This window comes from Etheostoma cragini, chromosome 24 (genome assembly GCF_013103735.1).
Source record: "Etheostoma cragini isolate CJK2018 chromosome 24, CSU_Ecrag_1.0, whole genome shotgun sequence".
Classification (NCBI taxonomy): Eukaryota; Metazoa; Chordata; class Actinopteri; order Perciformes; family Percidae; genus Etheostoma; species Etheostoma cragini.
Genome location: NC_048430.1, coordinates 11,997,236 through 12,013,537, shown reverse-complemented (window position 1 = coordinate 12,013,537; position 16,302 = coordinate 11,997,236). Strand labels below are relative to the sequence as shown.

The following is a 16,302-nucleotide window of genomic DNA, read 5'->3' as shown; positions in this document are numbered from 1 at the left end:
AGAGCCTATATTTCCGCCCAGAGGGAAGAGGAAAGAATTTCTTCAAAAGTGGGTGGTCAGAACTTTACAAGATTGACCGTGCCTTCCGCAAAACTAGTCTGTCAAAAATCGTTGTTACAGAGAGATGCTGCATGCCTTTTATCTTGATGGCCTTTGAAACTATTTTGGGCAGACAACTTTGATTTTGTACTGTAAGGTTCCCATAGAATGAAATAAAAAAAAAAGTTTAAATGCAGTCAAAGTAAGATCTGTAGAATAAAACCGATCACAGAAATAGAATCTCGGCAGACCTTTTTTGCAGATTTTGGATACACTGTTCCCAAGTACCTCTAGGACTCAACCATCTCCACCACTGTGCCCTCGATTGTGTTAGCCATGTCCTTCATTTTTTAAACATTTAACTTGAGGAAATGGCTGTCACACCACTCCTTGCAGTTGTAATTTATTTTATACATTTTTGTATGTGTGATGTTTATGCCATTTGGATTGTTTTTTAGACCCAATATGCCTGGGTTTTGATCTATCTTGCATGAACATTTAAAAATGGTTAAAATCCAATGTCACCTATCTTGGGTTTCAACAACCCACGATTCAGCACAGAGGATTTCTTACACAAGTTTCAGGGTTGAGTTTGATATCCTGTTAAGTGCTCTTTTCAGTGAGAGACAGTTTGAGAAGAGGAAGAAGATTCTACGAGAACATAAAGTTTCCAAATAAAGCTGCTGCATGAAAATCATTAACTTGTTGGTTCAAAGTCCGTTCTCACTTCTTGTGGAGAAAAGAAGATTCAAGATCCCCAAGAGACTGACTTTGAGAACCGGTACAGTTGGTAAATATGCTCTATTTAAATGTTGGACTTTGAATTTAAACTTAAGAATTAAGACTTTAAAGCCATGAGAATATGTGTCATCTCATGGCCCTAGGGCCAAATTAGGCCCCTAGCAAATTTCGATCTGGCCCCCATATCAGTTTTGGTTCACATCCAATTCTGGCCCAGGTCAGTCACACTGTAATTATTTGACACTTAAAGAAGATTTGAGCCTCAGAAATTCCCCCAGAATCACATATTCATTGAAGAAGAAGAATTACATGTCCAGACTGTGAAACAGGTTGCTGAGAGTCAGCTGTGTGGTAGCCTGTTTTTCATGTTTTGCTAAATTCTATGATGGCTAAGAAACTTTTTTGCCGACTTTTTTAGGGTTTTATGTCAACCAAAAAGAGAAAGCTATATTATATGTAATACATTTATTTTTGTTGTCCGTCATTGTCTATCCTTCTCTCCTCTTCCTTTTCTGTTATTTCGCCGCTGTCGGAGGTCTGATAAAGGCGTACAAAATGCTCCAATAAAGGTCAAACTGCTTTATTAATTTATTGCCGCTTCTCTTCCTCTCACAGTCTAAACCAGGCTCTGCTACTGGAGCAGGAGAGACTCATGTCGGACATTGACAAACTGAAGGCCAAAGAGCAGGAGAAGGATGAAAAGCTACAGAAACTCATGTAGGCTAACTGCACTGTTATACATTGACTACCTTTACATGAACATAATATTTCTGTTTTTGTTGTTATTCCAAAAAGACAATATTCCGAGTATGCTTCTAAGTGGCTAATGAAAGTGAATATTCCACGGATATTCCGTTTTACATTTAGTTGTGTAAAATGAGATTTTCAAAGTTTACCAGTGGACTTGTTTGACTGTGTGAACGCAGCCTTCCTCTTTTATTCCTTCAACCAGATTCTTAAAATGGTCTGTTGATATCCAAGTCTTCATAATGTAAAAAGTAGCTATGTTTCTTTTTTTCTACCGCAGCCCTGCAAACTGTCAGCTAGTTGGTTTGTGTACAACAACCATTGAAACACACGGAGCTAGGGTGGGAAATTAGCACCCGCCACCAGCCATGGCGGGTAATTTTTCAAAGTGGCGGATGACTTTGCCTTGTATTGCTGTAATTTCAGCCACAGTGGCGTGTGGAGTGGTTTTCAGCACTAGTCCGTGACATCGGTTTAAAAAAATGTGGCAACATATCCCCGGTGTTAATGTAATAACAGTATTACATGGTGCCGCTGGTAAGGGCAACACATTACAACTTGACCTACTTTCACTTAAGATGGGAACCCAGAAGCAGAGTGTGACAATAAAGGCTTTAATAGTTTCACATCACTTTTTATTTGCTTATATTTATAAAATATATATTAATGATACAAAATAATGTGTTGAAACAATTCAAAATATGCACTTTGTTTTTATAAATTTGAAATCCGGAAAAAGTGACTGGGAAAAAAATATAAGTGGCTGGTAAAATTGGGCATCCAGTAGCCACAGTGGCTCATGGGCAAAAAGCTAATTTCCCACCCTGAACAAAGCTGACCATAAAAAAGCCGTAAACTGTTGCAAACTACAGCAAACAACCCATTGAGACACATATTCTGAATGCATTGTATACAAACCCTAATAATACCAGCTTATCCCACATGTCCATGTTCCATGTCTTAATCCGAAAATGCTAAATTTAAGAAAAAAGCCTTATTGAGAATATGCTGTTTACATGACCTGTGTCAGATTTTGAATACTGTCATATTCGGAATAATTGTGGAATATTGGTGTGAATGTAAACATACTCATTGATTATTATCGAATGTAATACATTTTCAGTTGAAAATGTCTCTTGTTTTCTGTGCAGGATGCTGAATGAACAGAGGGAGCAGACCAGAGAGGACTTAAAGGGATTGGAGGAGACAGTGGTATGTGTCTGACTGAAAGTTAGCCTCGGTGTAGTGTATATCAACATTTAAGTTCTGGGATTTCAACGGTCCGCAGAAATTCTGTTGGATGTCACTCTTTTCGGCCCGGTGTCTGTCTCCTTCCTTTTTTTTAATATAAATTATTTTTTATGGAATACTGTACTATCAGTGTGTTTTTGTGACATTTTTAAAACATACTATTAAGGTTGAGGTATTAGTACCGGCAAAAACTTCTATCTACTTTCACTCCAGCACATGTCGGTTAAACGTACGTCTCGACCCAGAGCGTAAGTAAGTGGCGCCATAAGTATCGACCAAATATGACACTAAAAGAGACTTCATGCGTTGATGACAAATGCCAAAGGCTCTTGACCAAAAGTTGCTTTTTGACGCGATGGGACTGAGAATGGGTTGGTTGCATGTGAGCTGAAAGACCACTCTGCTTCTGCACAACTTCTCTGAAATATTTTCCACATTGCTTTGTGTGTTTACTCTTTTAAAACAACAAACCTGCCGTGGGATTCAAACTACAACCCTCTTAACACAAAAACAACCACCTTACCAAAGTTTTTTAGAAGCTGCAACACAGGGAAGACAGCAGTTTACATGCTGCGCTTATCACTAGTCTTTTTATGCTTCTTCACAACAAAAACAGCAATCATGATGATGAGTTGTGCATGTGCAAGAACGGCCACCATCTTTAGCAGCTAGCTACGGCAACACCAGTAAGACTAACCACATAGTTACGGACTGACACGATACAAAATGCAGAAAGGTCCACATGTATGGATAAAATATTAACCTAAAAAAAAAATATATATATATATATTCACACCTTCTGCCCTTTGCTTTATGGCATTCTCCTTCTCCCCCCCAAAAAACTTTATAAAAAAAAAAAGATATACAATATCACCGACCTTTACCTAAAATGAGGATTCAATTGTCTGCATAGTATGAACCTTTATTGTGTCTAATTTTAACCACCTGAATAATGTTCCTTTTGTTCTTTCAGGCTAAAGAGCTGCAGACTCTGCACAACCTGCGCAAAGTCTTTGTTCAGGACCTCACCACGCGGGTTCAGAAGGTACATCACCTCCCACCCCGGTTGTTTAATGTTGTCCAGTGTCATTTTTCCGCCAGTTTAACATTTAACCTGTGCTCTGCATGTTTTTTTGCAGAGTGCGGAGCTGGACTTTGAGGAGGGACTTGGCAACGTGGCCCAGAAACAGAAGATCTCCTTCCTGGAGAACAACTTGGAACAGCTCACCAAGGTCCACAAGCAGGTAAATAATCAAACTTTGATTTTTATTTTAAACGTGGTCAGAGCTTCAAAAAGGAGCTAAAGGTATTTCAGAGAAACCCCTGTGAGCAAAAATCACAGAATTCCCAATGTTCTCAACGCTCCACTTTTGTTTGTTTTTTTCTACTCTTGGCTCGGAGTCTAGTAACACTTATTCTCTGTGATTGATCCAGGCAGGCCATTGCCGTTTTTTAGGCTACTGCTGTGTTTACAGAGGACATACTGTGACTTTTTTTCAACATACTATACTATGGCTTTTTTGATTATACTATGAATTGTTTGTGACTTTATCGTCATACTATACTATGCTAAGCTGGCTGCCATTGTTGTTAACAACAGGTGCAGCAGCCATGGGCAGAGAAAAATAAAGTGTTTTTTTTAACATTAAAGCATGTAAACAAACAAGTATGAATCTGAATGAACAGTATTATTACTCTTTTAAAGTTGTGCATTCAAAAAGTATCAACACAGAAAGTACTTGCTTATACTAATGCATCAATGCATATGATTGCTTAATACATTTATTGGATGAGAATTATATTATTTCCGAAATGTAGCGGTGTATAAGTATAAAGTAGAATTAAATGAAAATACTTATGTATAAGCACCTTAAGATTAACTAGTACTTGAGTAAGCTTATTCTGCACCTCTCCCCTCAGCTGGTACGAGACAATGCAGACCTGCGCTGCGAGCTGCCCAAGCTGGAGAAGCGTCTTCGGGCCACGGCCGAGCGAGTCAAAGCCCTGGAGAACGCCCTGAAGGAGGCCAAGGAGAACGCCATGAGGGACCGCAAGCGCTACCAGCAGGAGGTGGACCGCATCAAAGAGGCTGTGCGGGCCGAGAACAGGGCCAGGAGAGGCCACTCCGCACAGATCGGTAAGCTGACATTAAACTCACATTAAACACTGCAAATTATTTGGTTCTTGGCAAGATAAAAAAAAAAAAAACTTAGATTTAGAAGTGTTAGATAATTTATCTTGTTTTAACCCTCTATTGCATGTTGTTGCCATATGGCAACAAATTCTTTTTCTTTGTGTTTTTCACAATAAACCATGTAAAATGCATTGTTTTTTTGTTTAATTGTGTAAATAGTTCTTTTATTTTGAAGTTGTACTCATTTGATGACTTCAAATACCCACAGAGTCCTGTCCCCCCCCCCTTTTCCGGACATGTGCCACACTAAAGACCACGCTCCAGGATCAGCCAAAATGTAGTTGTTTTTCTCCATTTTAGAAGCATTTCTTTGAAAAAAAAAAAATTCAACTGTTATCTGGAATAAGTAAACTTTAATTTTTCATCATTTAAACCAGTTAAAATTTTGTATTTTTTCTGTAAAAGGCTAAAATTAATTTGTTGCCATATGGCAACATTATGCAAATATTGACGTGAAATGTGTACATTTTGCCTGATGTGCTCAATTGAATTACTATAACTTTAGGCTACTCTAACACTATGTTTGCAATGATTTATAGTATTTTCAAAGAAAAACATAAAATGTATTTATATTATGTTATTCCAGCCATTTTGTAATTAATATATTTTCTAAATTATTAATTACACACTAATGTAAATTAATTGCTCACCAATAAAAATGAGTTATTCCTAAGGAAATTATGTTGGCGCACTCAAATTATCTTTTTGTCCAATGACATTTATAGTCAATATACCCTTCTGGTTTAAATAAGGAGTTCCTAAAGGAAGATTATGTGTCAGAAATATGTTTTCAGTGACATATAGTTCAGTAGTTGTAAGTTTAGTCAGTGTGTGTGTTGTGCTTATTTTGCCCCTAATCAAGTACATTGTATCCATGTGTCTTCTTTGAGGTGTACATGACAGACTTATTACAGTGTTATTATTAATAATTATCAAAAACTACAATTAAAACTAAATTAATTTGACTGTAAACACATTGGGCTATACATGTTGACACATATAAGTTGAATTTGTTTGGTAATTATTTCAATAAAAGCTAGTTTTTAAAGAAATAATGGATTTTTTGGCACTTTCCACGAATGCGCATTGTTGCCATATGGCAACAAATTACCAACTACCCCCCCTTCAATTTTAAAAATATTTTTTGTTTTGCAATTGCATTATTTAAGCATCCTGGAGTAATAAAAACCCATCAAGACATTTTTACCATGTTTAAAAAATAATTCATGCAATAGAGCAAATGTGTCAAACTCAAGGCCCGCGGGCCAGATGTGGCCCGCCATGTCATTTTATGTGGCCCGCGAGAGCTTAGAGGTTTTGAGTGTCTAAAAATAAATACCAAAAAATAAATTAAGAGCGTGCTTTGACCAAAAACTCCATTTCCCACAATGCATTTCGACTACGCTAGCCGCGGCAGTGTCCATGACAACCATAGACCGTAACGGTCTGTGATGCCAACGAGTGGAATTGAGATATAAATACTGATCCCAAAATGTCCAGAAAGAGAAAAAGGCGAATACTTGTTTGTGCTTCAAGGAGAAAGACCGGTATGTCTTTTGTTTTACGAGGCGGTGTCGGTTGTCAAAGAGTACAATCTGCGTCGACATTTTGACACCGAACACGGAGCTAAGTACGCTAAAGCTAGCGTTAGCCTTCAAGAAAAGCAACAAATTGCCCAAGAATAAAAAGGCAAACTGCGGTCGCAGCAGAGTTTGTTCATGAAAACCACAGCCAAAAACGAGGCCGCGGTGAAAGCTAGCTTCATTGTGGCTGAAGAAATCGCCCACGCGTCCAAGTCTTTTTCAGAGGAAGCGTTTTTGAAGCAGTGCATGCTGAAGGTCTGTGAGCAGGTGTGTCCCGACTAGTTACAGACTTTTAAAAATGTCAGTTTATCAAGAAACACCATCACCGACCGAGTGAAGGAACTAGCAGAACATCTTACAACACAGCTGGCCGAGGAGACACGCAGCTACGCAGTGTTTCCAAAGCTGTTGATGAAAGCACAGATAACACGGACACAGCGCAGTTATCAGTTTTTATTAGAGGCGTAAAGTCACTGAGGAGCTGTTGGATGTGGCTGCAATGCATGGGACCACGACGGGACAGGACATTTTTGATGCGGTGGAGAAGTCCGTAAGTAAAAATCCATTCCAGTGGGAAAACTTGGTAGGATTAACTACAGACGGTGCACCGGTGTTTCGGTTTAACTGGTTTTTGAGTTAACTGGTGATATGTGTTGAAGGCGGGGCTGCACCGCTGCAGTAAACACTTCCGATCAATTCGCCTCTTTTTCCCATTCATTTGTCGGGGTCTTGTGAAACATTACGGTGGGAACGGGTTGCTGGGACAGGAGTTTAGGACCCGATCAGACAGACATGAACAAATGAGCCGTTTTCATTACGAAAATATCAGTCGTTGTCTGGCGAGTGCAACGTTGCGTCTCTACCACGTCTCTACTGTAAACCACGAACACTGTTTCTTTTTTTGATTATTTAGTGACATTCACGGTTAAATTAGTTGTAAAACTATGTCCAACCTATTAAGGAACAAGCTTACAACAAAGACTCGAACACAAGCCTGATATTTCCCCTTTCCACTCCTGCACTAGCTAGCCTAATATCTTAAAATGGGAGTTTGACAGTTGTGACTCGTGTCCAAACGTGATGAATGAGTAGTATTGTGTAGTTTGGATTACCATAACAATGATGCACGTCCGTAGAATTAAATATAAAACGCAATCAACGGGATCAAAGTGACACAAATTAATCTGGCAGGATTCTTTCCATAGCTATCTCCACAAACATTACATGTGCGAACACCTAAGAAAGTATGTTTCACTTATCTCTGTATGAAAGCAGTTGTGAATCTGTGAGAAGTCACAGATTCAGTTTCTATTTTTAATCTTTCTCCCATACATGTAAATGAATCTACATTTATGTGTGTGCTCAAATACGGCTTCTGGAAATAAAATAAAGGATTAAAATATGAATGACTAAACAGATATTAATGAAGAAGTTCCCCAGCACATTGGCCAGGAGTCCTTCTTGATGCCTACTGTCTCAAACATCTCTCTCAGATAAGGCTGAGGAGGATGGGAATGTCTTGCTGTTTTCTCCATTATCAATCATGTCGCCCTCCATACTACTATGTGCTAACGTTAACACCCTCCATACTACTATGTGCTAACGTTAACACCATCCATACTACTATGTGCTAACGTTAGTGCCATCAAGCCTCAATGATTTGCTGTGAATTAATGCACAATGCTGAATCTATTGAGTTGTCTTAGTCGTGCGTCAAATGCAACGCACAGTAGATGTATTCCCATCCATTTAGATTGAATATGGTATTGATGACGTAAACATAACCGACATAACCTCTTGTACAAATCGAAAGTAACGAGCCAATTTTTAAAATGTAAGGAGTAGAAAGTACCGATATTTGTGTTAAAATGTAAGGAGTAGAAGTAAAAAGTCACCACAAAAATAAAAAGTAAAGTAAAGTAAAAATATCAGAAAAATCTACTTGAGTACAGTAACGAAGTACTTGTACTCAAGAGAAAAGTATTTTCAAATGTTCTGTATGTCAGGGACATATTGTAGAATTTACAAATAAAGTTAACTCAACTTGAAGTGGCAGCAGTTTGATCCAGGGGGTTTCAACAAAGTCAATCTTATGTTATTAAATGTATGAATGTCTGCAATATAATTATTAGGAAACACAATTTCAGATATCTACAATCCAATTGTTTATAGTTATCTTAAATTCAGATATCCATAATGAAGAAAAGAAAATCATTCCAGATATTCTTTATTTTAGATGTATTCTTTTAACACTGCATTGGTGTCAACAGCCATAAAATAATCAATTTTCGCTACGTTTTTAGGTATACAATGTTACATAACTTAGGCTATGAATGACATCTGATCAAACCCCTCTGTAAAACGTTCAGAAGTGAAACTGGAAAGCTTTATTGTGTTAATAAGTGCTGCTGCAGTTGAATTTTCTGACTCAGAGTATAAAGAATACCCCATTTCAATACAATGGCCTTTACAGATATAGATTACAAAATTTCAATTGTTTGGGTGCCCCTATCTGTGCGAACAATTTTTTTTCCATAATGAATCTGAACAAAAACAAGCACAGATCACGCTTACATACTATTTATGTGTAGCTGCTGTTGTAATTATTTAATGTTTGCAGGTCTTATGTGTGTATGCAGACAAATTATTGTCATCATACCATCATTTGGATGCCAGGCTGTGTGCACCTTTTTTTTGTAAAATGCTACATGTGTCATACATGTTCTTTGAAGCTCAGTTTTATGTTATTTTTCTTTTTTCACTTGGACAGTTTGATCCTTCATTAATGGAGTTATAAGGGTTTTCATAAGCTGACAAAATTTAACAGGATTTATGTTAGAGCAACAAGCAAACATATGTTTTCTATGCAACTGTAATTGTCACTTGAATACGTTTATAATAAATAATTAGTTATTTAACATTAAGAGTGAATTTCTTAATTTAAGTGTTGACCTTTACACTATAATCTTAAATTAAGCAAGCTTGTCAAGTGAAATTATCTTGCCGCATGGACAGATATTTCACTTGTTTTGAGTACCTTTTCCCTCAGATTCAGTGTTTTTATCTTGGCACCCCTTTTTTGCAGTGAAGACTTGGACAGAAGGGGAAATTAAATTTACATCACCAAGGTGATAAGGCTTAAGGTCCAGAACCTAGACAGTCTGCAGATTTCCTGTTCTGTGTTCTATTTCTAAGTTTTGCATTTAGTAATAAGCCTTTATTATGACATTATAATTTAACATCTTGATTGTGTTTGTTTATTATACCTGCTAGGTATATACTCATTATTTGAACCTTATATAATCTACATTTTACTGATGTATGCCTGTATCTCGGTTTCAGAACCACACACATATTCACAAACCTCCTTTATTTCAATAAACCGCCTAAAAGGAACCTTTCGTCTGTATTCTAATCGCTGCCCCTCTGGTGGCCACACCTTCTGAAGACCAGCAAAAATATACAGTCCTTCCCGATCATCACACACCTACGATTTAAATACACTACCAAGCCTTTATACTTTAGGTAATATCAAACACGTTTTGTTGTGTCTGAACGTCCAGACGGGGAAGAGGCTGACTGGGACTCAGTTCAGTCCCAGTCAAGACTCCAGCAAGACTCTCAGGATTTCATTCTGATATGGAAAAATAATCTGAGACAGTGGAATCGCTTGAAAAGTAATTTAGAGTAAGGTTGCCATTAAGCCAAATTAAAGTAAAATCAATGTGGGAATCAAAACGAACTACGTTACTTTTCTTAGATTTAATGATTGTTGACAGTCCCTAGTGAATTTCTTTAGTGAGTTATGTCTTCAAGCTTTTGAGTTTTATTTATTTATTTATTTATTATCTGCTCTAACTTTCCAACATTTTAGACACAGATATGGAAATAATAATGGTAATAAATATGGTTTTCTGTGAAAAACACCAAATACGTGCGGTCTTCCACAAACCTTGGGAAAACACAGAATACTGAATCATTTCTTTCTGTCTTTGTGCGTCAGCGAAGCCCATCCGACCAGGCCATCATCCACCGTCATCCCCCATCAGCAGCTCCATCAGAGCCGGAGGCGTCTACACCCACAACAACTGACACCACAACAGCAAGTTAAACCTGTCAGTATACTCTGGAGAAAAATATCTGAATTTATTGGTCCGGTTGGTAATTGACAACAGTGGCTTGATTGTAAAGTAAAGCCTCATGGTCTGTTCCCAACTAGACGCGTTTCCCACAAATTTGGCGGCGCGATTCCATAAAAAGGCAAAGGCGCCAAGTTGCAGCATATTCCATTGCGTTGAAATATTTGAATTCAAGTGAAAAAAATCTCATGTAGATGTGTTCCAAAAGCCAATCAGTGTTTAGATTCTCCTGACTCCGGAAGTTGTTTAAGCTGAAATGGAGGAACACATTACCGTACCGAGACCGGACAGAAAAAGGAGTTGTTGTTTTTATGGAGCAGCTCCATTTTCAGCAGAGCCCCGATCGATCAGATTTTCACCCCAAAAAAAATTTAGAATTTGAATTTAGACTTTTTGCAAATCAGCATTATGATGTGTTTATTTTGGCATACGCTTTGTTCGCCGATTGCAATTAAAAAACGGCTTTGTGGGAACACGCCATAAGTCTTTTTTTAAAATAATTTTCAATGACATTTTTTGGCCCGTGGAAAAAATCATGTGATAAAAGTACAAATATGTAAAAGCAGGGCTTGCCGCCTTCTCATGTTTGTTTCTTTCTGCAGCCGGAATAACTGCCGCATGCTGAACCGCCCCACCTGGAACCACAAAACCCGCCCCTCCTTTTGGAGCACCAATGGGAGGACATCACGACAGACTGTCACCACTCAGAGAAGCAACATCCAAACACCCTTATATATATATATATATATATATATATATATATACTAATATAAGATGTAGACATATTTAATTTGCTGAATGTAGATATCAGAGGCCTCATTTAGAAAATAAACAGATAAACAAATATAAACAAAATAAATAAACAAAATAAACCAGCATTCCTTCGTTTATAAGAATAGTTTGACATTTTGAAAAAACACGCCTATCTATTATCTTGCTGAATGTTAGATCTGAAGATGTATACCACTTCATCCAACCAATGTAAAGAAACAAGACATGAGAGTGGAATCAATCTTCTCATCGAACTAAATAAGAAAATACGAGTTTTTCCCAAAATGTAAAACTATTTCAATTTGGGGGGGGGCAATTTATTCCATTGCAGCTAATGCCTTTAAGTTTTTCATCCTGATTAAGTTAAGGTTTGAGTTATAGTTCAAGTGGAAGTGAAGTGCAGCCACTTTGTTAGGACAAAAACACATATTGACACACAGTTGGTTAAATGGTTGAGTTCCTCACTTCTGAAAGGCCCTGGTTGCATTCCTATACTAACGCCTAATATCTATGCTGATACTGTGTTGTCTTTGGAGTTTTTGTCACTTTTTTGACATTTCCCAAGTTACCGTTGCCTCCTACATCTCTCTACTGGTGACAATCATAAAAAAAATGAACACTACAAATCTTTAAAAAAGAATGTCCCCTACTGAGATATTTTAACAGTTGAAAGGGTTTGTGACTGGCTGTATCATGCTGTACTCCTGCAGGGACACTGACCAGCCAATCAGGCGTCCCCAGGGCTCAGAACAGTACTACAGTCTGGTTTGTTATGTTGCTACTACAACTAGGAGAGTCTTGTAAAGTTCTGCACTCAAGCTGTAAAGCTGCTGATCAGCCAATCAGAGACGTCAATTACACAGAGTTCACGACAGACTAATGAATTTACCGGAAACTCTCACTCCGCCACACCTTGTGCCTTTTGAAACCCCTGAACTTATATTTTTACAGGTAAAAACATCTTGCAAGGTTTTGCAGAATAATTTCCACTTCCTCTTTCCCCTCTACTCTATAATCAAAGATACATAAATGTCTGTGCTGTTTTGTCTTCGTGCTGCCAGTTTAGCATGTTCTTGAATGCACAATACTATCTTGAGATGATACTTTTAGTTTCCGAGAGCGATGACACAAAGGGGCGACAAAGCGTCAGCATCAGTGGTAAAGTTTACGTGATATGCAGGTATGAAAACGGCGTACACCCATTAGGAAAGGTCGAGGATTTCCATTTACCCACTTAGAAAAGCATGAGGATAACGTTTTTTTGTGACTTTTGTTTGTGCTGCGAGTTGCATAGGAACAAACGACACGGTGGCTTGGCGGTCAATCTTTGCGCAAATTTGAAATTAACTAATAGGAGATGTACAGAACAAATTTAACCTTAAGCTGCTCCTGAAGCTATACTACCGCTTCTGGTGACCTTGCACCAGACGTTTACGTTAGAGAAACTACAGAAAATGATCCAGATGAGGCGGATGCTGTACCAGGGTTTTCCCGCCATTTTAGTTCAAGTGCAAAACCCAAGCTGTGTTTGGGCAGCACCTAAAGCCAAATGAATACGACCAAAAGCATTTTCTCAGATAAAATTACTATAGTTGGACTTCTTTAGCAGCTTATGTCTTTAAGCTTTTTGAGCGTTAGTTAATTATTATCTGCTCTAGCTTTTCCAACGTTTTAGACATGGATATGGAGATAATAACGGTCCAAAATGATGTGAAAAAGAGACAAAGGGACACAAACCGATTACAAAGAGATGATAAATGACCATGGAGACCCACAACAACCCTAAAGGAAACATAAATGACCAAAAAGAGACAACACAACTAAATAAAGATGCAAAAACCCACAAAGAGAGAAAATCCCACAAAGAGACACTAAATTATTGAAAAACCTCACATTTTCTTGTTGAAGGACGCCCACCACCACCCCTTTCCCTGGCAAATATGCACACCTAAGTCTTCCTCAGAGTGAGGGAAAACCCTGTATACACGGTTAACGTTGGAGAAAACGTATGGGGTTGTCGCTCTGGGACGGGCGAGTATAAAGCTGGGAGGGGGAAAAAATGACAGTATACTCACTACAATAAAACCAGACGACACCCCACTGGGCAGGATTGTTGCCAAAGAATCTTGTGACCCGGAGCTTGATTTTCAGCTTCTTTATTTGATGTTTGATGGTTTTGATTGTGGCTGTTTGGAGTGAAGCGGACAGCTGCTGTCACACTTAATATGACCAATAAATGAATGTAAGTGCATGGACTAGAGCTTGTGTTAAAGGCATGCTCAGGGACAACGTGCATTCACCTCATCATGATGTACATTTTGAGTTTGCTAAAATGTCATTTTAGTTCCCTTGTTTGTTTTGGCCGTTGCGTTATATCTTCTAATATACCTACAACTGATGCAATTAAAGCTAATAAAAGATATATCTATTTAACTTTTGTCTTTTTTCCCCCCGTCAAAATAAAAGCCTTTCAGATATCTTGTCATGATATAATCTTTAATCCCTATACATATATCTCCCTCTGAAATATTGCCGATTATCATTCTCATCATCATCAGTTTTGAACAGATGTTTTTATACTAGATGTTTGGGGCTCTTACCTAGAAGTTTTAATTAATCTTTGACGTTGGTCCAGTGTTACGCAAAGTCACTGCAGTCGGCAGTGTCAAAACAAGCCTCAGTATTGGTTAATAGGACAGTTGTCCATCTTGTATTTATGTCAACAAAGTGATCGTTTTGCCGCCGAAAGGCTCCGATAAATGGTGTTTGACAACATTATGGAAAGGATTTCTAGGAAGGTCTACCTTTCTGTGAAAGAGTATAAACCTTTTTTTAACCATAAAAACATCCGTGAAATTGTGTTCACTAAACCCACCAGAAAGAGGTTTTAAAAAGGTCTATCTCTTTAGGGATCCTTTCCATAATGTTGTCAGACATTTGGAATAATAATATGAGAAGAAGAAGAAATAAAGCACTAGTGCTAGGACCAAACTGACGATGCACATTTGCCCTGTAGCCCGGTCCGTGGCACGCTTCATAATGGACCAATGTCACAGAGTGTTGTTTCCGTCACTCACTTACACACAAAACATAGTGTGAAAATATAATATAATATAAAAGAAAATGGTAAAAATGGAAAAAAACGGTGGTTACCCTTTCAGAGTCTACATGAGTCCAACACCGCTGGCATAGTTTCAGTCTAAATTTAACAACACACAATTTTTAACAAAATTTCCAGAAAAAACACCAAAAAACAGCCAAATGAGTGTGTGTTTACGTCCTCTGCTGGTATAAGAATATACGGAGTTGGGCAGATTGAGATAAACTGTTGGTGTTGCTACTTCTCCAGTCTGTAACAATTGAACCATTGAAGAAGAACATTGACCTAGTAAACCCTGCAGTGGAAGAAGTATTCAGATCCCCAAAGCGGTTTTAACCAGCCCTAACAGACCACCAGTGCCAGGATTATGAAGAATTGAGAATAAAACAGTAATTCAATTCTTCTCTAAGTCTTTTTATCAGCAATTTACTTAACAAGTGCTGAACAAGCAGAACATTAATTTGAATAGGAGCACTTATCTCAGATTTACCGTCCAGAGTTGGTCTGTACTGGACTGTGATTTTAACTCTATAGTATTTCAATATTTATATATTTTTTTTAAGCAGCTTGATTATTAGGGGTTTCATCTACTTTCACCCTCTGAGGACAAAATACACACCAAGCGATGGTTAAAAACACTCCAACTTAAAAAGTGATACAACAAAATACCATTTTAGACATTTATTTACTATTTTATTATATTATGCTACTTTATTTTAAACCCAAGACTTTTGTAAACTCATTTCAAGCACCAAATCAACTGAGTGTAGGTATGTTTTCACAAGAGACTTTAGAAATATTACCACTTTAGGGCCAAATTATATGATATGAAGCACATGGGGATCAGAATTCAAATAGATCCTCAGAGGGTTAATTGGGGCTTCATTTACTTAAGCATAATAAGCATTTTTTTCAGAACCCCTCCAAAAGGCCAAAGTAATCCAGTAATACAAGACAAAAACACAAAACGATGCAATTAAAGGGAAAAGATGAAATGCATCAAACATCTTAACTTTACTATTCTGTTAGTCCTTTCAGATTGGATCAGATCAATTGGCATCTTGAGCGTCGCCAATCCCCGAGTTGGGAGCCACTTCTATTGGGTACTTTATTTTAAAAATTCCTCTCCAAAGGGTTTAAGGACTTAATGTCCAGACGCCCTGCCTCCACATGATCTCCAAGTACACTGTGAGTAAATATAATAGTATAACAGCAATAGCACCCATAAAAAATGCTAAAATAGAAAAAAAAATCATGCAGTGTGTCGCAACATGATTTTGCAGAAAAAATCAAATGCTATAAAAACTGTAAACATGGACTTACTGACACTCATTGGAGTCACACGTGGTCAGACTATTCCAATCAAACCCTTTTTTTGTGCAGAAATTAGGCTAAGGACTAACAAGTGGCGGCCGTTTAGCCCTTACATGTCACTCAATTTCACTGAACCGTTAGAAGAAACAGTTCTTTGTACAATCTGAAACTTATCTTCAGTAAAAGGACCAATACCACACTGTAAAAAAAGGTGTGTGTGTGTGTGTGTGTGTCCATGTGTGCGTGCGTGTGTGTTTTTTGCGTGCAGACATATGTATTTGTATAAGCTGTGTCCTGTATGATTGAATGCTCAAATGTTTCAACATCTGGACGCCCAGATAGCTCAGTTGGTAAATTTTGAACTGTCATGTCTTCAGCTGTCCTGTCAATTAAAGGCCTAAAATGGCCAAAAAATAATCTTCC

At 37.8% G+C, this 16,302-nt stretch overlaps 1 protein-coding gene across 3 annotated transcripts in view; it reads left to right on the top strand.

Annotated features, from left to right (window-relative positions):
* Positions 1-13,902, top strand: part of LOC117939462 (kinesin heavy chain-like) — a 37,102-nt gene extending 23,200 nt beyond the window's left edge. For 2 of the 3 annotated variants that reach the window (XM_034864831.1, XM_034864832.1), the window contains exons 20-26: positions 1,396-1,497; positions 2,679-2,739; positions 3,752-3,823; positions 3,918-4,022; positions 4,699-4,915; positions 10,559-10,660; positions 11,301-11,521. In XM_034864831.1, the coding sequence (XP_034720722.1) occupies positions 1,396-1,497; positions 2,679-2,739; positions 3,752-3,823; positions 3,918-4,022; positions 4,699-4,915; positions 10,559-10,647 (646 nt within the window). In that variant the 3' untranslated portion in view covers positions 10,648-10,660; positions 11,301-11,521. Of the gene's footprint in view, positions 1-1,395; positions 1,498-2,678; positions 2,740-3,751; positions 3,824-3,917; positions 4,023-4,698; positions 4,916-10,558; positions 10,671-11,296; positions 11,522-11,561 lie in introns of those variants that run through there. The other variant, XR_004655589.1, reaches the window with a different exon arrangement.
* The last annotated feature ends 2,400 nt before the right edge of the window (positions 13,903-16,302 follow it).